At 49.3% G+C, this 26,378-nt stretch overlaps 1 protein-coding gene across 1 annotated transcript in view; it reads left to right on the plus strand.

Annotated features, from left to right (window-relative positions):
* The window catches only part of LOC138468183 (calpain-2 catalytic subunit-like), a 341,453-nt gene that overhangs the window by 212,954 nt on the left and 102,121 nt on the right, over positions 1–26,378 (plus strand). The window contains exons 6-8 of the mRNA XM_069608634.1: positions 674–757; positions 10,362–10,447; positions 10,640–10,714. Coding sequence (XP_069464735.1) covers positions 674–757; positions 10,362–10,447; positions 10,640–10,714 — 245 coding nt within the window. The remainder of the gene's footprint in view (positions 1–673; positions 758–10,361; positions 10,448–10,639; positions 10,715–26,378) is intronic.

Here is a 26,378-nt window from a genome sequence, read left to right on the forward strand (position 1 = left end):
ATTGGCCTGCTGGCAGTTCCATTGCAGACAGGGCACTGGAAGTGGGAAATGAGGGGCCTCCCGAGGAGTCTGGTGGTCATTTTGCTGTCATTCTGAAAATATGGCCAAAATCGGTTACCGTTCTGCCAATCGGTTTTGGCAGAAATATCACCGGATTAAGAGTGGTGGTAAAGCAGCGTAAACCCCAATTTTTGAAGCCCACAGAACTCACTTGATGGATTTTCAGATTTACTGTAAGCGGTAATTCTGCAGTTGTAAATCCACTGATTTGTGTCCTTAAAGTGGAGGATTTACTGGCAGCATCTTGCTGGAGGTAATTCTGCAGTGCGGTAAAAGTACCAGCAACTCCGTTATCGAAACATTTGATGGTACCAGAATTATGGGCACTTTTTTACCGAACTTGTAATGCCAATTAGTGGTATAACTCCTTTGCCCCCACATTCCCAGGTTTCTCCCTTGGGAGAAACCTCCCAAGGGAGAAACATCTAGCCAATGAGTATTCTACCCTCATTGGCTAGACGGCTCTATTGGCAGTAAGGGCCCCCTCATTGGGCCATTATTGGGTGGTGAGATCTCTTGGTCCCCGTTAAATGCTCTTGCATTCCTTGGGAACGCGGGTTCCAAGATGGGAGTATATATGCTAATCGATGTGTTTGGTTCTTTCTACTTGCAGATCACCAGCGCAGCTGAGACTGAGGCGGTCACATTCCAGAAGCTGGTCAAGGGACATGCCTACTCGGTCACTGCTGCCGAAGAGGTAGGAGCCATGTGGAAGCGGGCAGACTGGCTGCACTTTGCTTACCCTGTTTAAAGGGGCAAGGGAAAGCGTTAGGTTATGTTTTGTCCCGCACCATGCACATCTTGCAGTGCTCAATACAGTGAATGAGTCCTAATTATAGATGATACTTAGGTGACTGCTGTGCATTGTAAGGACACATGCATACCAATTGCCTCAAATTGGAAAGGGGTATGAGATCACCGACCTTTATATATGATATGATTTATTTATAATGCGCCTGTACACAAGTGTTTCTAGGTGCAACAAGACAAGGTAGGGTGACAAAACAACAATCTTACTAGGCCTTGTATCATTCAAATTGTGCAAGTTGCCCTGTATAAAGATAAAGGGGGACGTTAAGAGTTTTTAATGTTGCCGCCAAACTCATAATGCTGCCGTAGGTATGTCCCGACTCGCCTGTGTCACCCAATTCAGAGGTGAGTCAGGACATACCTCTGGCAGCATGGAGTTGGATTTCCAAATCAGAAATCCACCCATTGTTATCTCCACCCCTGGAAAATGTATGTCAGACAGAATGGGGTGGGAGAGCATTAGACAGCCATCGGACTGCACGGGAGCAGGTGCCTTTATTTTTCCCTCTACGCAGGCAATGCCACTGTAAACAGCATAAAGCAGGCATAGACCAAGAGGTGGAGGCTCGATGTTCTGCGGAGTTGCTTGCTTTTTGATTGCTTACATTCTGGGTTCGGAAGTCCTAAAAAGAGCATCTCAGTGCCTGGAGTTCTGTACCGGCCCTCTACTTAAGGTGCAGGTGCTCTATACCAGCTCTCTGCTTAAGGTGCAGGTGATCCTTTCTAATCCCAGGCAAATTGGTTTTGCTTGGAACATCTAATGGTAGCAGTGGTCGAGAAGTCCAGTTCAACTCTGAAGGGTACATACGAATTTGGAGTAATCCTATTGCCATTTGTTTTGTAAAAAGTTGGATGTTCTTATAGTTTACAGGTAAGTTAATTATGGCGCGGAATGCCTCTACGAGAATTCTTAAGCCTTGACCCTACTCATTAGGGTCATTGGTGCAGTCAAAGGTGAGCCAGGTCCTTAGGATACCAAGTTGGACAGGTTGACTGCCATCTCGGGGTACCTTAACACTTGTATAAACCCATCTGGGATACAGAGTGGTCCAGCTCCAGTGGCTCCACATATGCAAGAACATGAATTTCTAAGGACTCTTCATATACAAAGCCATCCACCGCACAACCCCATCCTACTGTTGCAACAAACTGAAACCCATCACCCACACAAACGCCAGACAAGCCAACCAAAATGTACTATGTATTCCACTCTGCAAACTTACATGCACACAAAAAAAGCATTCAACCAGTGGGAATAGACCTGCAATGCCCTACCACACCACATCGCTGTCAGAACATACCTGTATCCCCACACCAAATCCAGCCACCCCACCTCACCTACCATCCCATATCTATCCTAATCTTCCTATCCTGTCCTAAACATTCAGCAACTTCTTTTTCATCTACCCCCTTTAAACTTTGTAAGCCACTCTGAGATCCTTGGGCAGGCCAGCACTGGACATACATTAAAATAAATAGCATCTCAAAGGAAATAATGAAAGAGATGGGGATGCTTCTGATTGGCTGAGTGGGATACTGGTCTTGATTCTGTGAGGTCCCAGATGGGAGGACAAATGCCCAATGCTAAAGCTATAGGGCTTGATGTTAGGGAGGTTATTGCTTAAGGATTACTCGGGTGACTTTCTGAACCTCATGTTTTAGGTATATTAAGCAATTTCCCATCTCTGACATTCAATGCTACTGTAGCTTACAAGGTCAGGGGGGGGGGACCTGCATTCCAGTTCTTGGTCATCCGGTGAATATATTCAAGCAAGAACGACTTGTGTGTAACAGCTAGCGATGCTGCTATGCCAAAGTTGGTGTACAGTCCAGTTAGTTTTCTGGTGCATTGAAGCTACTGCTCTGGTACCAGAAGGTGCACACTGTGTTCAGTAGAGGTCATTCAGATGGAAGCTGAGCTGCTCGGAGACTGATGTTACTTTTGGGTTTCTTTGGGTTGTACTTGGCTTTCTGTTAACTGGGTAGCAGGCCTCGAGCTCCATCTGTTGCTAGTGCGCTGGATTCCGAGGCTTCTGCCTCGTCGTGTCTGTTAGGGAGAATTTTCACCCAAGTGATAACTCCCTCTACCTTAGAGCCCTCCAGCTCTTTTGCTATATTTTGGGACTTTAAACTTTTCATTTTCAATGTGTTTTCTATGTTTGTTCCTTTTGAATATGGAGATGGAGTTTTAGACAACTCCATGGGCATCATCTTTTTCTTGTGTGTCACACAGCACCTTCAGTGCAGTGGCACAGGGATGTCTTTCAGACTTCCCAAGGTTTAAATACCTTCTCTGGGACTGACTACTGTCTCCCAGTGAATGTAAAGTTAAATTGACTTTACTAGTCTTTTTAAATTCATAGACCCAGCACAAACTATCTTCCTATGGAGTGCTGGAGGGCTTACTTAGTATCCCCTATGTCTAAACACTCTTGTAACTGTCAAAAGCTACCCTTTCCTATTGAAATGGCTGGTGGCAGTGATTTTATAATGAACTACCATGATTTTTCCCGACCGCGAACACCGGAAGCTAAAAATCGGGGCCGCCATGTTTTTCAATATGGTGCGCAAGACGACTCATGTAAAAACAGACTCCGGTCATCTTTTTTCACCATTTCTTTGTGGAAAGGTCCTTATGGTGTTTAACTGCGCGCCAAACCAGGTTTGTTCCATTTGTTCATGAGCCTTTGGCGGGCTTCAGGACTGAAGTCCGCCCATGGGGTCTGCGTGTCTGGGGTGGGCAGGAAGTGAGGGAGGTGCCTGAAACTCCCTGTGCTTGATCTCCTAGGTGACCCAAATGCACTCTGGCATGATTGGCTGTCTAACTGTCCGGCAAGGACAGCCACCCTGCTGGGTGAGTGACAGCTGGGCTGGAATGAATGGGAGAAAACTGTTTAAAAGGCGAGTCTCCAGGACTGGACGGCAGAGTTGACCACTCGAAAGAAAGAACCAAAGACTAGCTGGAAGAGGACGGCTGCTGCAACCACTGGACCGTTGGTTTGCCCGGTGAAGCCCTGCTGCAACCCCGAATTGCAAGATCTCCAATCGACAGAGAAGCGCCTTCAGACTGCTTCTCCCTTTGAGTTGGTGAGACCAATCAACTCAGCAAACGCCTGGATAACATTCTCTGAGCTGGTTTAAGGTCAACCAGGGAGAAGGACACCAGTTTGTGTTTGGAATCCACAGCTACTTGAGCTGAAGTGATGCCATTTTGTTTGCTCCGGCGACGATGCAGTGCAGGAGTCCCCCAATGTCCTCCCTCTTGTCCCCGCGACTGAGGCTCAGGAAAAGCAAGAACGGCAGGACCTGCCAGGAACCAACGTCTTCAGCTGCATCTTTTTTGCTCCACTTTAAGGTACTGTGCCATCCGGTTGAGAGACCCTAACTCTTGTGGTGAAAGTTCATGAAACTTTCCCAACTCTCAGGCCTAATCAGCTTGTGACCAGCATTCCTTTCTTTATCATCTGAACTACTTCTAAAAACTTTTACAAAGACTGCTTCATTGGTACCAGAACTCAGGGTCGGATTGGGGCGTCGGCCAATCGGCCCGTGGCCGATGTAAACTCATGGCGAGAGACCTGGGGGCCGGTTCCTGAAGCCCACGCGGGTCGGTTTCGGCCCAGGCGTGGGCTTCACACTTCAGGAACCAACCCCCAGGGTCTCTGCCTTGCCGCACAGATGCAAGTTGCAAAGGATCTGTAAGTAAGTAACTTACAGATCCTTTGCAATTGCAGCCCCGCGCCCGCCGCAGCCGGCCCACCGCAGATGCAGAGAAAGGTAACACTGAAGTGTTACCTTTCTTTGATAAATGCGGCGGGCCGGCGGCCAACTGCCGCGGCTCGCGACACCCTGGCGCCAGCAGCAGTCAGTGTTATAAAACACTGGGAGGGAGCAGCAGGGCTGGGCGGGGGCTGCCTCAGCCTGGCCTGCTCCCTCCCAGTGTTTTATATTACACAGACTCTGCTCTCCGCGACCGCCTCCAGTGCCCGCCACAAGTTGCAGCAGTGAGCTGCGTAGTGGACCAGGATCCAAGGCTTCCCAGCTGGGCCCGCTACATCTCGCTTGATGGAGCGCTGGTCGAGCCTTCAGCCCAGGGATCCTGGACCCAGGAGCCCAGGGTCTGGCCTCGCTCCTTCCCATGTGCAGAGAGTCTCAGTCAGCCTTCAGCTGATGCCTGCCTGGGCTGGGCTGGGGGCCTCAGCTGCTGTTCCTGGGCCTGCTTCTTTCCTGGAAATGTAGGCTACCGGCCAGGAGAAGGTAAGGGCCTCAAATAACAATGCCCTCCGCCTTCCAAAGAGTCGAGGAGACCGGAGCAGGAAAATTGTGTGTGTTTGTTTATTATTTTTTAGAGGTGCTTTTTATTTTTGTAAGGGACTGACGCTAGGGTGAGTGCTAGTGTGGCTTGAGCTGAATTTACAGGCAGCTTCTTTGCATACTTTGACCAAACCAACTTGGAGCAGCACTGGGGTAGTAGTCAGCCTTCAGCTGATGCCTGCCTTCAAGGCGGGGGTCCGCTGGTATATTCCTAGCTCCTGTAAATCACTGCAGAGTGTGGGAAGCTTCGAGTCCCCTCAGAATTACTGGGACGAGTGAGCGCAGCTATGAGGCACTCTGGCACTACTGTGGAAAGTGAGGGAGGGGGCACTAGTGTGAGTATTTGTGGGTTACTTCTGTTTTAGTGGTTTGATCAGCTGTGACTTCAGTCAGCCAGTGAGTTTGCAGTTATCCATCCAGTCCCATTTTTTCCCCATTGAGTTCTGGAACTTTTCGTTTTTTATTTCTGATTTCAAAGATGGAAAACTTCAATCCCCAGAATTCCAGGTAAAAACAGGTCTGGACTGCCTTCTCACGCATGACTACGGAAAACCTGAGCGCTCTGAGTAAATGCGCCTGTGAATCGCCCCTGTATCATGGTGTGGATGCAGCTATTAGTCACTTTGGTATCATTGTAGTGAGTGTACCTGTGTGTTACTCGGGTACCACTGTAGTGAGTGCAGATCTGAGCAATTCAGGTATCACTGAAGTGAGTACAGCTGTTTGTTACTTGGGTATTAATGGACTGAATGCAGCTGTGAGTCACTCTGGTATCATTGGAGTGAGTGCAGCTGTGTGTCACTCGGGTGCCACTGTAGTGAGTGCAGTTGTGAGCCACTCACTATCAATAGAGGGAATGCAGCTTGCAGTCACCCTGGTATCACTGGAGTAAGTGCAGCTGTGTGTGCTGAAAATCCCTCGCTGTATTTGTTTATTGTAGATTTATACGAGCGTTGTGTGGGGTGACGCGCTTGTGTGGAGAACGTGCAGAGGTAGGGTGGGTGCAGCAGTTGTGGCAAAAGGCAGGTGGCATGGATCGTTGTACAGTGGAGGTGATGGGGGGGAAATGACGGGACACCAAGTTGGTCATTGGGTGCCAGTGGTTGCTACCATTGGTGCCTTGGGACGTGCTAGCAGTGAAAAGATAACATGAGAATAAAGTGGTTGGATCGGACAAAAATACTTACTCAGACCCCATTGACAAATATAGTCATTTTAAAGGCAAAGCTTCTGTCCTTGTGATATTCTGAAGGAGATGTGGTCGGATTCTGTGTCCTAGGGGGCAGGAGGGTTCTCACTTTCCTGTGGCCCACGGGGTGTTGCTTCTTTGAATTTGTAAAGTTGTTTTATGCGGTTGCCAATCGCATTCATAAGGGTTTCAGCCAGTAAAGTAACAAGTCTTGGATTTGAGTGAAATGTTCAAAGGCCTTTTGAAGGATGGGAGTAGTCCTGGGCCGCATTCTGTATGCAAGTGTAAGACATTGGCAATGCCAACAGTTTGGGCTTTTGTGTAGGCATGGCCAAGGCACTTGCCAGGCGCGGTTGTAGTGGTATTACCTGCCCATTGATGGCAGCAGGTGCAAAATGGTGCGAGCGAGTACTTGGGCATATAATAGCAGTGCCTGAGAAATGCCACTTGTGCACAGGTCAGTGCTGTTGGCTTTGCCAGTGTTTGTTTTTGACAGGACTTCAGAGCAGGTCACACAGAATGCCTATGGGTCAAGTGGCGCTGGGATGACCTGGTTAAGACATTTTTATTGTACCAGTAGCGGTTTGCAACTCCAATTGAGCTATTGGGTCTCAGAGGATGGCTTTGAGGAACTGGCGGCGGGGGCACTTTGCGTGCAAGGTTTGTTGATGGGGCCTGATTGGGTGAGCTCGGGGAGTTCCCATGAGCGGGCGCGTTGCTGGTGGGTGGGGTATCTGGGGAGGCTGTAGCCCTGGGTCTTCTTTTGTTATGGCCCTGGATGGAGGCTCAGGGAGCTGTGGCCCTGTCACAGAACTGTATGCAAAGCTATGTTATTTTATGAGTTGTGTTGTAATGTAACAGACACATGAACCCTCTATAAGTAGCATTTTCTGTAAAGTTGTGAATTGACGCCATTCACGGATGATGGTTTGAGGGCCACTTTTTTGGAGCGGGAGGTGGGCCACTTTTTTGAGGCGAGGGGTGGGCCACCTTTTGGGGCGAGGTGTGGGCCACTTTTATTTGGGTGTCCGGGCCGATTTCTAGTCCCAGTCCGACCCTGCCAGAACTGTGCCGTCCTATCCAAGATCACTAGACTATTGATTTTGGCCTGGCCTATTGAATTGAGCTGACCCTCCTGGTACATTGAACCTTTCTAAACCCTTTGTACAAACCTATGCTTTTTATTCCTATTTTAAAGTACTGAAGTGCCATTTGGCTCCTTTGTCAGGGTAGCTCAAACTGTCTTTATAACTTGGAGTTTGATACTGTAGTATATATATTGGTGTTTAATATTGAGTTGATTTGTAGTATTTTTACCAAGAAACATTGAATGTAAGTGTCTACTTGAACCACTGTGATTGTGATACTTCTGTGTAACTTCTTCTACTGCTCACATCCCCTCTTGAGATCAGCCTGGCTGCTCAGCTCGCTACCAAAACTGTGTGGTACAGACTTGTACCAAAGGTTGGTTTTTGCTTCCACCTGTAGTCCTAATTGTGTGTGGTGTTCCCAGAGGGTGCTGCCTGCAATTCTGCCTAACAGTGTCTGACCTACGCAGAGAGGAGTCTCTGCACGGTTTCTAGGCGAGCATGGGACCTGCGAGGGTTTGAATCTGTGCTTGGGCCACCATTTCGCATTTCCTCGTCTAAAAGCTGGAGGTAATTCCGCCACCCTACCGGCATAAATCGGCAGAATTACCGGTACTAGTAATACTGGCCAATCCCCTCTATAGAGTTCAGTGGGACTCCATGGAATGGTGATTACCACCGTCACCCCTAATCTGGGGGTAATATCGCCGGACTGAGTGCCGGTAACTATATTTCCATTTGCCGGTATTCTGGTGGATTTACCACCAGGATACCGGCAAACAAACTTGCAATGAGACTGGTAGGGACATCGCCGGGGTACAGAAGGCAGTGTGGCTGCCACAAACCCGTAGATCCCACTTTGACCGCTATGAAAGGGGATTGGGAAATTTGGTGCCCGTACCCAGAGGGACTTGCGGCCTCTCGGATGAAAATCAATCTTTGCATCCCAGGGGAGGCCTCGAGTGAGAGCACATGAGGGAAAGGCCTAGCAAACGAGGCCAGGAAGACTTGACCATTGTCAGGGCCTTGCACTAGAGGATACAATGTATCTTTTGGTCTCGCAGTACGGTAAGAACCAATACTTGCTGTGCACATTGTGGAGAATGCCACTATTGGGGTGGGCATGTAGCAGAGGAGCAGGGGAAGAGGGGAAGCAGGCAAAGAGGAGAGGGAAAGTATGTTTTATGTATTTAATTGTTTTTTATAACGCACCAAATACCGTACCTCAGTTCGGTTTCTAAGCACAGAGAAGGGATTCAAACCTCTGTAGCTCTTTGTGGTCTTGCTTCCAGGACCAGCGCATTGCCCCTGTGCTATCCTCCCTTTCAGTAGATGAAAACTGTCCACAGAAGCCAATTCGAGTGAGCGATTCAGGGTAGCTGACTAGTGACGATTGGGAGAACTTCGTGTGCAGATATAACTTGACATATAAAGTTTCTTGCTTTTTTTTCACACTAAGGTTTCCACCATGGAGGCCCCACCAAGAGTACCTCAAGCTAGGGACATCATGTACCCAAAATTCTTGGAGTAGTGGAAGTGACCTCTCATTCATTTCTTTTCTTTGACCACTTTTCTGTCTTGGGAAATGATGGCATTTGACCATTGACCTGATGGGTCACATGACTGATGGGGGGGGGGTGGGGGGAGTACAGTGGGTGTAAGATTACTTACAAAAAGTCACCATAACCAGACATATATAATGGATTAACTATATATTAGCTAGAGTGACGACTTGATATAGCAGGGGGCGGCCATAAGATGCTAGTGACGCACAGCCCGTTAACGCCTCGGTGTCTAATAACTGTATGCTAAATACAGTCTCTAATACTCCTGCTACAATATCCAAATGCAGCTAGAATATCCACATAGAGCCCCATCTCCCTAGATACAGGTTATGTCATTGCTTCAATACTAGCTTTAGTCATTACGTGCCCAAATACTGCCATCGTATTCAGACTCTGGCCTGCTCTGCAAGGTGTTCGATGGAATACAGCCTGGCCTGCCAAAGATGTACTACTGCATGCCACATGAAGCCTCCTATGCTCGCCTACCGCAACCTTATGCTAGGTGAACACAAGTAATGGAGTGGATTGACGCCGACCTTCACCTTCTGCGACCTAGTGTTAATTTCACATAAGTTCACTTATCATTGTAGATGTCGCATTTGGCAAGAGAGATAGAGGTACACACTCCAACCTCTATACTGGGAACAAGTAATAAAAACTCGCCTACCGCAACCTTATGCTAGGTGAAGCCTCATAAGGCAGGTCTGGTGGTCATACACAAGGTTCAGCCTCAGAGGAGAATTGCAGATGTATGAAATAGATATCCTCTTATTCACGTCTTTGTGATTCCTCTGCAGTAGGGGGAAGTTCAGGTCCGATTCTCCAACCACAGTTCAGGCACTCATTTTAAATGCAGAAAGCAAAATACGCCATTAGTGTGCCTACTCAAGAGCTGGCACTTGCCGGCTGCCCGGCTGTCCGATGCTTTGAGCGGGCATTGTTTCTTTTTTTTTCTTTTTTTTTGTAGTGGTGGGCATCTGCATTACATATGGAATCGTAAGACCGTGCACTGTCTTTCTTCATGGTAAGCGGGTCATGGTTAATGCTGCATTTAAGGTCTACAATTTGGGCACTACAGGCAAATTGGCGTTCAGTGTCCAAGTAAAATAGTCCACTGCTCAGATGATGGGTCTAAGACATTGATCTCGTTTGGGGGTTGGCAGGGGTCCCCATCGCATCTACTCTGTTACCCCTGGATCTGCTCTCGCAACCCTTGGGGGACTTTGCATGTGCATCCCCTCATCGCAGCTGGGACATGTGTGGGCCATTTTGTGCATGCTTACTTTGGACATGCACTCGTTCCCCTTTAATCCTTTCCGCCTGTCTGCTCGCCAGGTGAGCTACAGAGGAAGTCCAGAGAAGCTGATCCGGATCCGGAACCCCTGGGGCGAGGTGGAATGGACTGGCAAATGGAGCGACAAGTGAGTTCATAAAACAGGCCACATCAGTTCGGATAATGGAATATTTATTAGTTTTCCAATGTCATTCCTAAGTCTTTTCCTTTTATTCTGTCTCTGGTTGGAGCACTTCATGGTTAGTCTACAAATCCCTTTATTGGGATGGATTTTTAAAAAATTGTTTCTGAGATGTGTTAAGTCTTCCTGTTTTTTCAGCTCTGCGGAATGGAATAGTGTTGACCCTGATGTGCGCGACCAGCTGATCAAGCGATGCGATGATGGAGAATTTTGGTAAGTCTGTTGGATAATATTAGCACAATATGGGGGAGAAGAGCAATACGTATAGCTACGTTTGAGAAAGCCAAGGGTGCTGCGAGGGTTGAAGTGAGTTCCTTTAATCCACATTACAATTCATAACCAGACAGAAGATGCAAATTTAGTTTAAGAGATTGTCATTGGATGAAAACAAATACTTTAGATGGTTGCTACATTTAGATAGATACAGGTACTTACATTTCGCTTTCTGATGCTTCATCCCAGAACTGGCTCCCTTGTAGTACATGGAAGAAACATCAACTTGCTGGAATTAGGTGATTGCTTCCTGATTGTTCCCAGAGGAGTCTCTTGTGGCCTTCGGCTGCAGATGGAGTTGATCCAAGATGGCCGCATAATGGCAAGTGGCTGCATAATCGACAGACTTCATCTCCATGATTCTGGATCTGTTGTGAGCAGATACTGGTCTCTGGTGTGCTGCACACACCGCAGAACGAGAGCCTCTCACCCAGCTGTCACTGTAATTCTCTTGTATAGCCAACTGCCATTTTTGTAGGTGCCGGGTGTCAACCAGGATGGAGCAACCACCACCCACTGTGCTCCCTAACAAAGGTCAAACAACCAAATACCCCTATTTAAGTCTGGAGAGTGGCATTAGAATGTGAGTATTTGAGGCTATAGACTGACTAAGGCCTGAGTGGGCATGGCCCACCCAGAATCTTTGTATGCCCGCTCTGTAGCTTAGCACCAGCGGCGTTGGCATGCTGGAGGCGTTCTGGGTCCAATGTTCATGTCGGGAGCCAGGAAGCGCTCCCTGCTTCCAGTCCGCGTGGAGCATGGGAGCTAGAATCCTGGAGAGAAGCGTCAAATGCGGAGCTAGTCTGGAGATGGGTAAGAAAAAAGTATGTGTGGGATCTGCATGCAAGCATCTGTCAAAGTGTGCGTATTAATGAGAATGCAGCCTGAATGGTGTATGGGTATGGGTGTGAGTGCGTGTGTAAATGAGAATGCAGTGTGGATATTCTGGGTGCACATATGATTAAAAGATAGTTGCATGGGTCAGTGAATGGGTAGGAATGTGTGTGGGCAAGCGAGGCTGGGGTCCAGAGGGCATTAGAGCATAGACATTGGCCCTCATTACGACCCTGGCGGAAAGCGACTGACCGGAGCGCCACAGCGTAAATAGCGTTTCCGCCATTGCACGAAGGAGCAAAGTGCGGCCCATTCCGACCCATCGGGCACGAGCACCACGGCATGGCGGAAGTGCAAAGTCCGCGATGGCGGAAATGACCCCAAAACGGCCCACACCGCCGCCGTACGGCGCCCTAGGTGCAATACCGCCACCCCTCTTAGCGGTCACCGCAGTGTGCGCCTACCGGAAAGTACGGTGCCCGGAAATGTACGGAAACGGAAGTTAAAACATGGGCCCGGAACGGGAAACATCCCGGCGTACACCTATAAATACACTAAAACCACACAACCACTAAAATCACTACCCTGAAACACACCCCAACCCGTCAACCACCCTAGCGAAACCAAGAAAAATGGGAAAAGTAGCGAAGAAAGCGTGCGACCGCAAGCGGCAGGTCCACTTCTCCCGTGAGGAACTCACCGTGCTAACAGAGACCCTCCAGGAGAATGCTGCCGTCGTCTTCTGCACGCAAATGACCAGGACGGCACTTGCAAACAAGAAGGCCATATGGGCTCTGGTGGCACAGCGGGTAAGTGCGGTGGGGACCGCACCCCGCACCCCACAGCAATGCCGCAAGCGATGGGACGACCTGCGGATACGCGTCCGCAGCATACTCTCTGCCAACCGCAACATTGCCACAGCCACCGGGGGAGGTCCTGAATCACCCATCAAGTTGACCCCCTGGGAAGAAATCTGTGCCTCCACCATCGGAATGGAGAGCATAGAGGGAGTCGGAGGGATGGAGAAAGGAGTGCAGACATCCGAAGATTCAGGTAGGTGGGCCAGATAAAACAATGCCAAATCCACACAGTCCATCCATGTGAAGTACCATGCGTCCACATAATGCAACAGAAACACATGTCCAGGAGAACGTCCACACACATCGGCCTGATAGCGCACGTTAAAACCCACAATAAATACATAAATAATTAAAAACCCCTAATACACGCACTACACGTGCAGCAGGCACACCCTAACTGCAGGCTGCCAAACAACTGCACCCTCACTCCACACACAAATCAAAGCACCTCCAAGGCCCCGACCCAAATCACCCTCAGGTACCACCCCAATGCATGTGATACAATGCCATTCCAATTCCCACAGACCCATCAATAACCCTCGCCCTCCTTTACTCCACCACAGGGTCCGATCCAAACGACGAGCTACAGGACACCCCTACCAGCACACCTGCAAAGAGGGCCAAGACCAACGGCCAGAGACCCTCCACCTCAGCTGCACGCATCAAGACACGGCAGCAGCACAAATCAGGTGGCAGCACAGAGGAGGGAACATCAACAGGCACCCCAGCAGCCAGCATGCCCACAACGCCACCACCACAGGTCCCCCCAATGGATGCCACAGAAGGCACTGCCTCTGGTGGCAGCAGCACCATAGGTGACACCCCATTGATGGCAGCATGCTCGGACACAGAAAACGGGGATGCCGAAGTCAGATCCATCCATGACCTGTCCCAATCCCCCTGTCTGTCCCATCCCGTACAACATGAGGATACCACGCAGGGGCACCCACAAGACGACGACTGGCCATCCCCCACAAGCCCTGTGGCAAGGCAACATGAGGACAACAGCCCCTCTGTGACACCCCCGCAAATGGCCATGGCCCAGCAGAGGCAACAGTCCCTCGACCAGTTGATCGAACAACAGCAGCAACTGGCCACGCTCCTCAAGGACCATGCTGATGAATGTGGGGGCACTAAGGCAGACATAGAAACATCAACTGAGACACTTAGGGCACAAATCGAGAGTAGCACCGAGAGCCTGAGAGTCCAAATGGAGAGTAGCACCGAGAGCCTGAGAGTCCAAATGGAGAGAAGCACCGAGAGCCTCAGGGGGGAACTGCATGCGACGGCCAAGGACGTATGTGCCGAACTTGCCGCAGTGCGCCGTGTGCTCACTGAGCTCTCGCAAACCCTTAGGGACATGCATGGACGTGAGCAGGCAGACACATCATCCGTTGCAAGTTCCGTCCAGGGCAGCCCCCAACGTAGATCTGGAAGGAACCTGCGCTCCACAGGCAGGGGTGCCCCTGATACCCGCAGAGGGGGCATGCAATAGCGACAGCCCACTGACAATGAGCATCTTTGGACACTGGTGTTCGGGGGGGAGGTAGGAGGGTGGAGGGGGTGTGTTGGGCTCACTTGGGTGGCGGGTCGATAGGGTGTTCAACATGACATCACATATGCCATAAAAAGTGCACGATCAACCAATGAGATGTGTGGACATTGATCTTTGTGTACTAGGCCATCATAGGCGTACAGTCCATATTGTGCATGTCCCAGACACACGCAGTGCCACGAGTCCCGTGTCCATGTATCAGCCACCAGGCGTGAGTGCTAGAAGCATACATCAATGAGATGCTGACGAATGTCACGGGCCTCCGGTGCCTCGCAGACTCCATGAGGTGCTGCCACATCCCCACCCTCATCATGACCATCTTCAGGTGCTTGCAGTTCTGCGTCAGGGGGCATGGGCACATTTCTACGTACGCACATGTTGTGGAGCATGACACATGCCATCACCATCTTTGCAACCTTCTCATGGCGGTACAGGAGTGCCCCGCCAGACCTGCTGAGGCAGCGGAAACGGCCCTTCAGTAGGCCGAATGCCTGTTCTATGACTACACGGGTACGTGAGTGGGCATGGTTGTAGTCCTCCTCATGCTGGTCCCGTGGGTTCCGGACTGGTGTGAGGAGCCATCTCTTCAGTGGATATCCAGCATCACCTGTATGTGGACGAGAAACGTATGATGTGGAATGCCATTGATACGTACGCACACCCCCCCCCTTCCTGCCAGGTCATTGCCAATTCACATACCCCACATCATCATGCATGTAATGAGACTCACCGAGTAGCCAGGATCTGTTCCCTGCGTGTCGCTCCATGTAGCGTGGTATTGTAGAGTTCCTCAAGACCATAGAATCATGGGTTGATCCAGGGAATCGGGCACAACAATGTGTAATGATCCTGTTGGAGTCACACACCATTTGTACATTCAGGGAATGAAATTGTTTTCGGTTGCGGTACTGGGCCTCCATGGCATGTGGGACGACCAATTCAACATGGGTGCAGTCGATGGCACCAATGCAACCCGGTATGCCGGCAAGTGCATGGAATCCCACTTTCGTGTTTGTAATTTCCTGCTCCGAGCATGGTAGGGAGATGTAGTCGTCTGCGTGCTGCAGGAGGGCATCGAGCACTTGCAATAGTGTCCGTGAGAACAGTGGCTGAGAAATGCCATGCAACTGTCCGACTGTGTGCTGGTAGGTGCCTGTGGCCAGGAAGTGGAGTACAGACACCACCTTCAGTAGGGGTGGGATGGCGGTTGGGCTATCTATCATGCTGACAAGGTCAGCCTGTGTCATGTCCACAATGGCGGCTATGGTGTCCCGGTCCAGACGGTAGAGGGTGTGGATCTGCTCATCAGTGAGGTTGAACGGATGTGCTCGGAGGCGTGGTATTGCGGGCTGCCTGCGTGGTGGTAGTGGCTGTGCTGGTGGGCCTTGCTGGCCCTGCCTTGGCCTCCTCCTCCTCCTGCGTCTCCTCCGTGCGACTGGTTGTAGTTGGTGTTCGTCTTCTTCTTGGAGTTGGAGCACTTGCAGTGCTATCAGGTCCCCCAGGGCCAACATCGCGAGTCCTGCCGGTAGCATTTCGGTGTGGTTGTGGGAGGAGACTGGCTGTGCAATTTATGTGTTTTCAGGCTGTATGGCCTCCACCTGTGGTGATTCATTCCACCTGTGCAAACTGCTCTCCCCTTTGGCCGAGCACGTCACGCGCACAACGCTGCAATTCGGGGAATGGTATCTTGCTATTGCTATCATGTATTTGTACCCGATGGCCGTGTAAGATTGGTTGATATGTTCATTCTGCTGTGGTCCCATTGTTTCCCATACTATCTGTGCAGTCGCGAACAGACTTGTGAAGGGTCAGTGGAACGTAGTACTCGAGTAACGGTGGGCCCTCATGCATCACTGTACCGAGTTGCAACGACGGGCGGGGCGTCCCATTCGTAGGTGAAGGCAGTTGCCATTTTCACACACAGCCGCACTCGATGGAATAATTAGTGATTTCAAACGGCCACAGATGCCTTTCCGACGTGGTGTTGCAAATGAGGAATTCGAAGGGCGGCGCTTTCGGTTTCCAGCTAGCGGCGAGGAGATGCCCACAGGTCTGACTGCAAATATAACGTTCTATTGTTCAATGTCCTTGAGACAGGGCCCATGGCGAGGGAGCAATGATTGATATGAATAGTTTGGGATGCGCAATAGCTACGTGGGCGATGAGGCCGGCCGTTCCCAAATACATGTTACTTCACAACACTGGAATTACGGGCTGGGGCACTGTGGATTTTGCAGGCTGCATAACGCACAGACTCAATGGATGTTTCTAATGTTATGTGAGTAATTATTCAGGCGTTTTGATCCCGGGATGAGGGAATGATGAATGGATGCATGGGCAGGTGATTTGATACAGAGTTTGCCATGTACAGGGCTTCTTGGGATCTATCCGCCTCCCCTACGCTATGTGATGCAGGGCTGCCATAGTGGGACCATCGTCTATCTGGCCTTGTTGAGCCCTCCCTGTCTCGAGGCGCCCTCAGACACTTGTGTCCATGCACGTTAACATTCCCATCTGATGGATTCTGTTTTGACAGACGCATGCACAGGTACACTCGTTTGTGATGGTGTTTGCACCTCGATATAGATGGTTATGAGTCGCAAGTGGTTTTGGGGTGGTGATGATCCTTTTGAGTGGGCTAGCATGCATATGGCTGTGGATTTCGTGTGATCATTGAAGTGAGTTGTTCGAATGTAGTTCTGATGGCCATTCTGTTCTTTTTCTTTTCTTTTGGTTGACAGGTATCTCCTCCCCTTTTGCCACTGCCATCTGTATGCCACTCCTGCAGATGGATTTTACTCCCGACACCTGCTGCTTCGTGTTAATCAGTGGAGCAGCATTACGATCTTATGGGACGATCGCCAATGGCCCACATGCCCTTACGCAGTACTGGTGGCTCGGAGCAACATTTCGGCCTTTCAGCTGGACTAGTGCCTCCCCATTGGGACGGCCCTGCGGTTCTGTGCGCTTCCATGTTGCCTTTTCGTACGTGAATGTGGCTCTGTGTACCATGGGGGAACAGGGCGACACACAAGTAGTGGCTTGTCATTTCTTGTGGATGCAGCCCACAATGGTGATTAGTGTTTTGGAGTTCATGGCCTGATGGCTGTATGGGCTTGGTGACTTTGATGTGCATAAATTTCTATTCTGATTTGGCCCGTGTAGCGTTTTTCTTTGCAAGTGATGTGGCATATGCCTATTTGGGGGGCGATGTATTGTGAGGAGATCTGCATTGGGTTCCAGCTTCGGGGTTTAGTTGCGTGGTACTGTACTGGGCGCGTTTGCCTACTAAGCCCGTGAGGTCAGGGATGGGGGCTGCCTATATGACAGTTTGAATGTTGTCATGCTCAGGGGCGGGGGATTGGGTTTTGTGTAACAGATGCCGGTCAGCCAGGTGGACTGGTGGAATGATGTGATTTTCGGAATATTGCTGGTCACAGGTGCCTGTGTTTGCGTGCGTTTCTTGGTGGGGGACTGTGGTCATGTCCATTGGAATGGCTTCTGTATTCGTGCCATCTGTGCCCTGCAGCTCCCATTGGCCCCTCTTGTGTTTCTTTTGTTCGTTGGCATGCATGGGTGACTTGTACATTTCAATGGTTGCATTGTGACTTCATTGCACCTACGGGGAGTTGTACTTTGTGGGCAGGGAGCGGTGTACAGGCACTCAGTGGGGCCGTTTACGGTTGATTCGCGATGCCGTACTTCTCGCCATGGCGGAATGGTACATTACGCCATGCCTGATGGCGTTAGGTACATGTCCGCTAGGGTCGGAATTGGCGTACCCTTGCGCCATGGTGGTGTTTGCGGTTTGGCATGGCGCGCGCGTGCTTGGTGCAGTTAGCGTTGGCGTTCACTACGGTGTCGCTAATGGCTTCGTACTTTGCGGTGACGGGTCATAGTCGCACCGAGCGCTATTCGATGGCGGTATTGCATTTCCGCCATCGTTTTTCGATTTCCGCCAGGGTCGTAATGAGGGCCATTGTCTTACATGGACATGATTTTGGGCAAAGCCAACTTGTGTTCTTACATGGGGGGGTAGACGGGACATTTGTGTAGCCAGCAAGCAAATGTTTCTTTACTGCAGAATTGCATTTTCTTTTACTGTCGTTCAGGTCAAAGCCAACATGAGTGTTTTTACATGATGGGGGGGCATTTGTGGAGCCAGCAAGACGTTTTCATACCATGGCATGAGATTATTACTGTGATTAAGGACAAAGCCAACAGATATATTATTACATGGACATACTGGCATATGTACTGGCAGAGCCAGCATGAACATGTTTTTGTATGGCATCATAATGGGCAAAGCAAATAGAAAATAAGCAAATAAGTATATTCATATGTGGGAATACTGGCATATATTGTTGCAGCCAGCATGGACATGTTCAAGGACTGCTGGCAGTATATTTTATGCTGACATGTACTCGGGAAAGGCATGAAAATGCTCCTGTGCCCTGTTGGTGACATGGAATGCAATAATGTTTTCAGGTCTCACCCTACAAAACTGATTAGAAACTGCATTTTTACCCAGTTTTTCACAGAACTTGTGCTGGAAAATGCACCATTTTAACCAATTATTTAAAAAATGTTCTCAGAGGGTGACTGCCCCCTCCACCGGGGTTGATTTGAGCTTGGTCGCTGCCATATAGTCTACCAAGAACAAACCCTCTGGGCTCTCTTTGGGGTGTGCCGAGCTACATCAGCACCAGGAACCACTCGCTGAGCAATCGTGAGGGCTGTGGTGCCGGCCGCTGAACAGCAGCGCCAACTGCGGAGTGCTGCCTGCACCAAAGCTGTGGCAAGAGCAAGTAGCGCAAAGGTGCTCCCCATAGGTCAACCCACCAAAAAGAGGAATCTAAGGCAAATAGCCATGAAGCCCCATGGAGAGCTTTGGCTGAGCCCCTAAGCAGTCTGCGTAACAATATCTTGTGCCAATATTAAGGCTTGCTAGATCACCCTCTATGCAGTCCTTCAAGAGCTGGCAGTGACCTGTTCAGCGGGGGTAAGGGGGAGAATATGTCGGCCTCGAAGTCGCTTCGCAAAATACAGAGTGCCTGACCTTTCTGAAAAGCTCTGCTGGACTCAACTCATGTCAACGAGGTATGGTTTGGAATGTCGCTGGACATCCCCCGCCCATGACATGATGCAAACAAGTTGCAGTATGGCAAAGACCTGCGATCTCCATTAAGAACGCAAAACCTATCTGAGGTTCCTTTTAGCCTGGGCCTTTTACAGGTGTTTTTTTGGATGACTCCAGAAAGTTATGAATTGTTCGAGATCCCCTTAAGGGGCTGGAAATATTCCCAAAGGTATTATAATATCAGTCTTTTAAACCTTTGTAGTGCACACTCTCCATCGTTGGTTGCCTCCAGGTGTAGCAGAACAGACTAGATGTTTGGTATTGCTGGTATTTGGTATATGGTATTTCTCATGACGCAGTAACTCTGCTAGGTAGACCTACCATAAGCTGGCAAGATAGCTCAGCGGGTTTAGTGCTTGCTGCTGTGATCTGTGTGCGACCTGCAGGTCGCAGGATCGAATCCCGGCAAGGCCAACTCAGCCTTTCATCCTTCCGAGGTTGCTAAATGAGTACCAACCTTGGTTGGGATGATGTGTGTAAATAGGTTCTATGTACAGCGCTTGGGCGTAAGCGCTATATAAGTAGTTATCATTAAACACATCATTAGACAGATGGACCTTCAGTCCTTTTTTTTAAAGGAGATTACATTGGGAAGGGGGGTAGCAAAGTGCTCCTCGTTCTGGATTAATGATGTGCTAACCTCGGATTCCCCCGGCCGCCAGGGCCGGCTGAAGATTTGTAGGGCCATCTTCAGTATGTATGTGCTCCCTGCCCACCCCCTTCCTCGTTGTTGTGGTTCAATGCATAGATAAGAACTGTATGATATGAAATCTAGTCGCTCGGGTAAGGCCATGTCCAATGAGAGTGACGCGTGTAGTGCAGCACGTCGTCTGTAGTGACTATGTGGGCGACCACAGCGCCTAGGAGACGCATCTATGCTGGCTTTCCCGCCCACCTGAACGCAACAAGTGGGTGATTCTGGGCCAATCCTCCTGCCCTCCTCCATGGTCCCAATGCAGAATGCAAGTGCATGTGAAAGCCGAGTGAAGAGGAGTGTTGTCCCAGCAACATCTTCCCATCCTTTTTGCTCGGCGAATCTTGGGGGTGGCAGTTGTCTCAACAGCACCCCACACTCCAAGCTGTTCAGTTTACTGCACCTCATGTTTCAGATTGTTCTTGTTTAATAAGTCAACAGCGCTTAGAAGCCAGCCCACTCCATCAAATGCCCGAAAAGAAAATATAACCTGATTATATAACCTAGTAGGGTCGTTTGTCTTGTGTGCCCGGTCTTACCCTCCCATGCATGGTTGCGCCATGAAACACTTGCTGTATAAGCGCATAATAAACATAAACAATCAATTCAATGCTGTGGATAGGGAAGGCATGTCCCAGTGGAGGTGTGGTTCTATGCCCAGGTATGGTTGCGCCATGAAACACTTGCTGTATAAGCGCATAATAAACATAAACAATCAATTCAATGCTGTGGATAGGGAAGGCATGTCCCAGTGGAGGTGTGGTTCTATGCCCAGGTATGGTTGCGCCATGAAACACTTGCTGTATAAGCGCATAATAAACATAAACAATCAATTCAATGCTGTGGATAGGGAAGGCATGTCCCAGTGGAGGTGTGGTTCTATGCCCAGGTATGGTTGCGCCATGAAACACTTGCTGTATAAGCGCATAATAAACATAAACAATCAATTCAATGCTGTGGATAGGGAAGGCATGTCCCAGTGGAGGTGTGGTTATATGCCCAGGTATGGTTGCGCCATGAAACACTTGCTGTATAAGCGCATAATAAACATAAACAATCAATTCAATGCTGTGGATAGGGAAGGCATGTCCCAGTGGAGGTGTGGTTATATGCCCAGGTATGGTTGCGCCATGAAACACTTGCTGTATAAGCGCATAATAAACATAAACAATCAATTCAATGCTGTGGATAGGGAAGGCATGTCCCAGTGGAGGTGTGGTTCTATGCCCAGGTATGGTTGTCGGTGAGGTTTATAAGCTAATGCTCTTTACTTCCAATCCCCTGGGCGTGAGCCGTAGGGTAGCAATGGGCAGGGATAGTGGCAGATAGATGGGTAGCCACTGTTTCCTGGCCCTGGTCCGTGCAAGGCTGTACACTACCCTTCCTCTCGGAGCAGGAAGAGTTCCCATGCATACCACCCCTCCACCCCCAGCCTGCTCGGTAGGGTGGGCTGCTGCACCTACTATAATCATATTGCTGAGAACAGGAGATGGGCCACACCCTGAGTTCTTTCATCACTTAAGGGACACAGACACTAGAGTGCATTTTACAGGGGTCCCAATGGGGCACCCACATTATTTAATAGCATTTCTACATTGTCTTCTCTTTCGTGTTCCTTGGACCTCCCTGGTGTGAGCTCCAGCTAGATGGGGACTTCTCACGTCATCTCACCCTTCTTTGGAGGGGTCGTGGCGACCCTGGGGGTAAGCCGGACACAATAGATCCCTTACCTAACTCCAGTACCAGCCACAGGGAGTGTGAGGCCAGAGGATGGCCCCTGTGGGTATTCCCATCTTGCAAGGTGGCCTCAGGTAGGCCGCCACACATTATCCCCCTACCTCACGCCAGAGTGCCTCCGCTCGAACCCCTTCTATCAATAATGACCATACATATATAATGTCCTACTTGTCTATTAACCCTACTTATCACTCCCCCTCACACTTACCCCAAACTATACACTTCCCCTGCTTACCCTACTTAACATGTTATTATTAGATATATACAAATACCTACACATAGATTGACTTCCAGACAATATGCAATATAATAGTGTCACATTACCTTGAGGTCTGTCCTGGTGGCATTGGCTCTGGGCAAGCAGGTGCAGTGCTGCTCCTGGATGGTGGTTGGGTGGTGACTGGCTGGTAATGCTGGCTGCAGGCTAGGCCTGTCCTCTAACTCATGATGGGGCCCTGGCCCCTCTTCTTTCTACAGGGTGGCCCTGTCCATGAAATGGGGCCATCCACTCTCACCGCGCATGCCTGTGCGCCTTGCATGTCCTGGGCGGCCCGCTGCGTGAGTGGGGGTCCACCCATGCTTCACCGCCGCACCCACAGTGTTTATATTCAAGGTGGGACCCATTGGCTGAGGAGCCCACCCAACATCACTGTCGGCAACGGGGGACGCTGCCTCTTGTCACCGCTGCACACTGCAGCTTTCTTCTGGCCTTCCCCCTCAGCAATGCGGCGTTAGACACAGAGGGCAGACCGCGTCTTCACCTGAGCTGCACCACTGGGTGGCCCAGGGATTTCTTCATCCGGGCCGCTCAACGGAGCAGTCCGGTACTTCCTCCTCTTCACCCGGGTTGGCCGCAAAGGCCAACTTGGGACTTTGTTCACTGCTACACCCTTCACCTCTGAGGCTGCTATTGGCATGCACTGCCCAGGAGGACTTCAACCAGGCCATCAGAGGGCACAGCCCTCCACACGCGGCCTGGGCCGGGCTGCTCTTAATTGGGCCAGGCAGCTCAGGGTATGCGTCCTGGGCACAGGATACATTTGGACCTGTCCGGTCCGGCCCCCGGATGTGGTGACATCCGCCACAGCCCTGGGGCGCCTGAGCTGCCCCCGACATAAGCAGCTCAGACCCCTTTGGTTAGTCCCAGGTGAGCTTCCTACGCACCGTCAAGTGCCATTAGCAGGATATAGGCCCTGGGAGAGCAGCTCGAGGCAGAGACGCCCAGCCTAACACCCAGGTAAGGCTTTCTCCTTTATTTCGCCTCTCACGTCTGTCTTTTTCCAACTGTCTTTTTCATTCAAATCCCACTGGATTCGTTTCTCTCCCCTCCCCAGCCCATTCCTGGGCAGGGGAGTTCTATTGTATTGATCCATTGTTCTTTCCTTTCTCTTTTAACATTCTATCCAGCCACATGGCGGGGTGGATGGTTTCTTCCAAAAAACACACACGCAAGAATTATATAAATAAAACGCACACTACACTTGAAATAACAACCTTTATTTCCCTGGCGTCTGCGTCTTTTATTTCTAGGTGTTCCCTCGGCGGACAAGCATGCAGCCACACTAACCGGGCCCCATGGGACCACAGCCCACATTAGTGCATGGCTGCATAAATATATACATATCGACCTAAAGGAACACACTGCCGAGGATTCTGCAGTGTAAATAGGCGGCAGGGCACTGGTAAGGCACGAGACATATGTTACCCTAACACTGGCGGGAAAAAACAGTGCGACAGACTGATTTCTATGTTCAACATTTTAAGGATCAAAACTGTAAATTCCCACGAAACACTGTAGGTTTGAGATTTAAAGCAGCGTGCAGCCAGTGCTGAAAAAGGAAAAGAAATGCTCTAGCTCCACCTGAAGGAGGGTGAGAGGGGGTGAGCTGTGGAGGGAGTCATGGCAGTCAAGTGCAAAAAACAGATCTAAAATGACACATCTATTTTGGGAAGATGTCTGAAGTGTGCACAGATCCCATAATAAAGAAACCATGCAGTATGCATCATACAGTATAAATCATTAGTAACATGTTAAGGAAAATGGTATGCTAGTAGCTTTATGTTCCACCTCCTAAAGCCTACAATTACCAGCATGCAAAGTAATGTTAACCAAAAGAAATCTAATCTGAGTTTACATTTTCTATCAAGAGATCGCAAACAAAATGCATTAGGATCACCTGCTCGAAGTCATTATGTCACACAACTGAAGCTTTGTGCCACTCCCATTTCTAATCGCCCCCCATCCACTCCTTAAAAGGGCCAATCACCCCGCACTGGCTGCACTGCCTACAGCCATCTCATGTTAATCCCACTCTAATGTGCCTAAATGTGAAACGGACAAACCCTAGGAGCACTCTACTGAGCTTGGAAGCTACTCTCCGATCCCTGGGAGTAGTGCGGGGCGTTCCTAAAAGTGGGACTCTATCACTTAACTCTGTCATTCTTCGGAATCGTAGATCACTTTTGATGATCCAGCTGGGTTATTATATATTTTTTTTTTTTAGCTAATGTATTTATATAGCAGTCAAAATTGATTGGAATCCAAGTGCTGGACACAAATTAGAGGTTAGGATGACTGCCCTGAAGTTAATATGGAATGGGTTGGAAGAGGCAGCTTTTTAGGTCTGGAGATGTACTCCCTTCTGTGGCTTGAAGCTTGATTGCTCCTGGTGAATTACTTTCGATTTTAGGGAGTTTGAGAGTTTTCCTGGGGGCACAGACATGTGGACAAAGGATGGCTCTCTGGGAGTAGCTACGTGGATGATGTGGGCATTGCGGTAGGAAGAATACGCAAATGGAGGTAGCTCTCTGGACGTGGACCTGTGAAGGGAATGTCGGTCAACCAAGCTCTATGGAGGGTAGGTATGTGGTTTTAGCTCTATGCATTGTAGATATGTGGACGTTTTGGAGCATCTCTTTCGGCTGGATTGAGTATCTGCCAATGCAGAGACCTCTGGCATAGGAAAAAGGAGAAGCACTTGGTGATTGAGGCACAGACGCGAAGGCTGAAGCAAGGCTAGGGGAAGAAGTCGGGAAGATGTTTTAAAAGAAGGGGCCAGTGCCAGCGACTTGGGCATCCACAGCGTGATGAGGTGCTCAAAAGGTTTCCAAGTAGCCTGATACAGAGTAGATTGGTCAGTGGTGTAAGGGAGGCAGGGTCCCACAAGTGTGACACTGACACAAGAGATGACAAACGCTAAGGGTTCCTGGTACAGTCCTGATCCTCCAGGTAATCGGTATATATAAAAAGATGCAACAGATCAAGACCAGAAGTGGTAGGCAAGTCTAGTTGCATAGAATTACAGCCCAGTATATTACAAAAGTAGAAAATGTATTTTCATACATGTTTACATTGATGATTAACTATGAACGTAGGAATGAATATGTACGCCTGAGCAAATAGATTGGAGTTGGGGTAACCAACTGTTGAATGTGCCTTTTTAAAATGAAAATGTGTTTGAACTCTGAGATTACCAATTGTTATTGATGGAGTTTGTATGAAAATAAATGCTCTACTTTTGTAATTCTATACTACGCAAGAGATACAATTTCAAAACCTTTATTCAATTTTTGGGGTTTGGAAAATCTCCTGCTTTGCTCTATAGCTAAGATGGGAGTAGTCGCTATCATCAAATAATAGGGAAAACACAGTCCTAGTCGGGGTCTGTGAAATCAAAATGGATGGCCTATACTAACCTAATACCCACCCTATCTCTTATACAAAAAGTGTGCAAAGTGGAATATGTATGCAAAGGAAAATCAGTGTCATAACATAAAGAATAAATGTGGCTGAGTCAGCTCTCCTTCCCACGTTGGACAGCAAGATGTAAGGTGGCCCCCGTAGACAGGACAACGCACACTGGCCCAGGTTCTTAAAACTACGGCAGTTGAAAATGTGGATCCCTTCCATGTTAAAGTCACTTATTCCAGCTTTCAAAAGTTCTTTCACAGTTCAACAAAGGTTCACGCAGGTCTCCCTCCGTCAGGCTTGTACCTCTCGGTCACAGCACTTGCAGGGGTTCCCTTCTCCAAGCATAATTCACATTCTTTAGGGATTCCCTTCCCCTAGTTATCACACTTTGTCTCCCTCCATCGGGCTCTGACCTTTTCCTGATGTCAGACTTTCGAATATGCAAGGTTTTTACTATAGCCCTCCGCAGGACCACTTCGACTTTCCCTTCAACTTAGACTCTTGTGTTGTTTGCCCCAGTGTCTATTGGTCAGGGTAGTTCAGTATCGGATACAAAAGTTCAACATTCACCTTTTCACTTCCCCTTTTTGTATTTGTTAATCTTAGTCATTATGCATTTGAGTTAATTCACTTTGTCGCTTTATAACAAAACATTCCACCTTTCGCTGAGACTTTTGAGTGGGCTTCTTCCTTTCACCGGACCATTTCGCTACTCTGTATTGCTGGCTTCAAAGTTATCAGTAATTTAAAGTTCCCCAGAGGTCTGCCTCCCTTCGTGTCTCATTCACACGCATGCAGCCTTCAATTGTGAGATATACTGTTGCACCTTCAATCTTTCCTTAACACACACCGGCCTTTCATGTCGCTCACCAACTCGGCCTGTGTGCATTCCTTTCTTGTCTCTGCAGTTTTAATTCATGAGTCCAGGTTAATACCACAGGCTTGGCCCCGCTGCCCTAACTCTCGTTCACCCGGAAGGGTCGCTGGCACCCTTGAAACACAGTGCAGTTTTCTTGTCTGGGTTTTGGCCTTCTCTTCGTATCGTTCACGGCTCTTCAGAGGCAACTACCTCCTGCAGCTATCTCCTGGTTTT

Source organism: Ambystoma mexicanum, chromosome 4q, assembly GCF_040938575.1.
Source record: "Ambystoma mexicanum isolate Mex_15411 chromosome 4q, UKY_AmexF1_1, whole genome shotgun sequence".
Taxonomy (NCBI): domain Eukaryota; kingdom Metazoa; phylum Chordata; class Amphibia; order Caudata; family Ambystomatidae; genus Ambystoma; species Ambystoma mexicanum.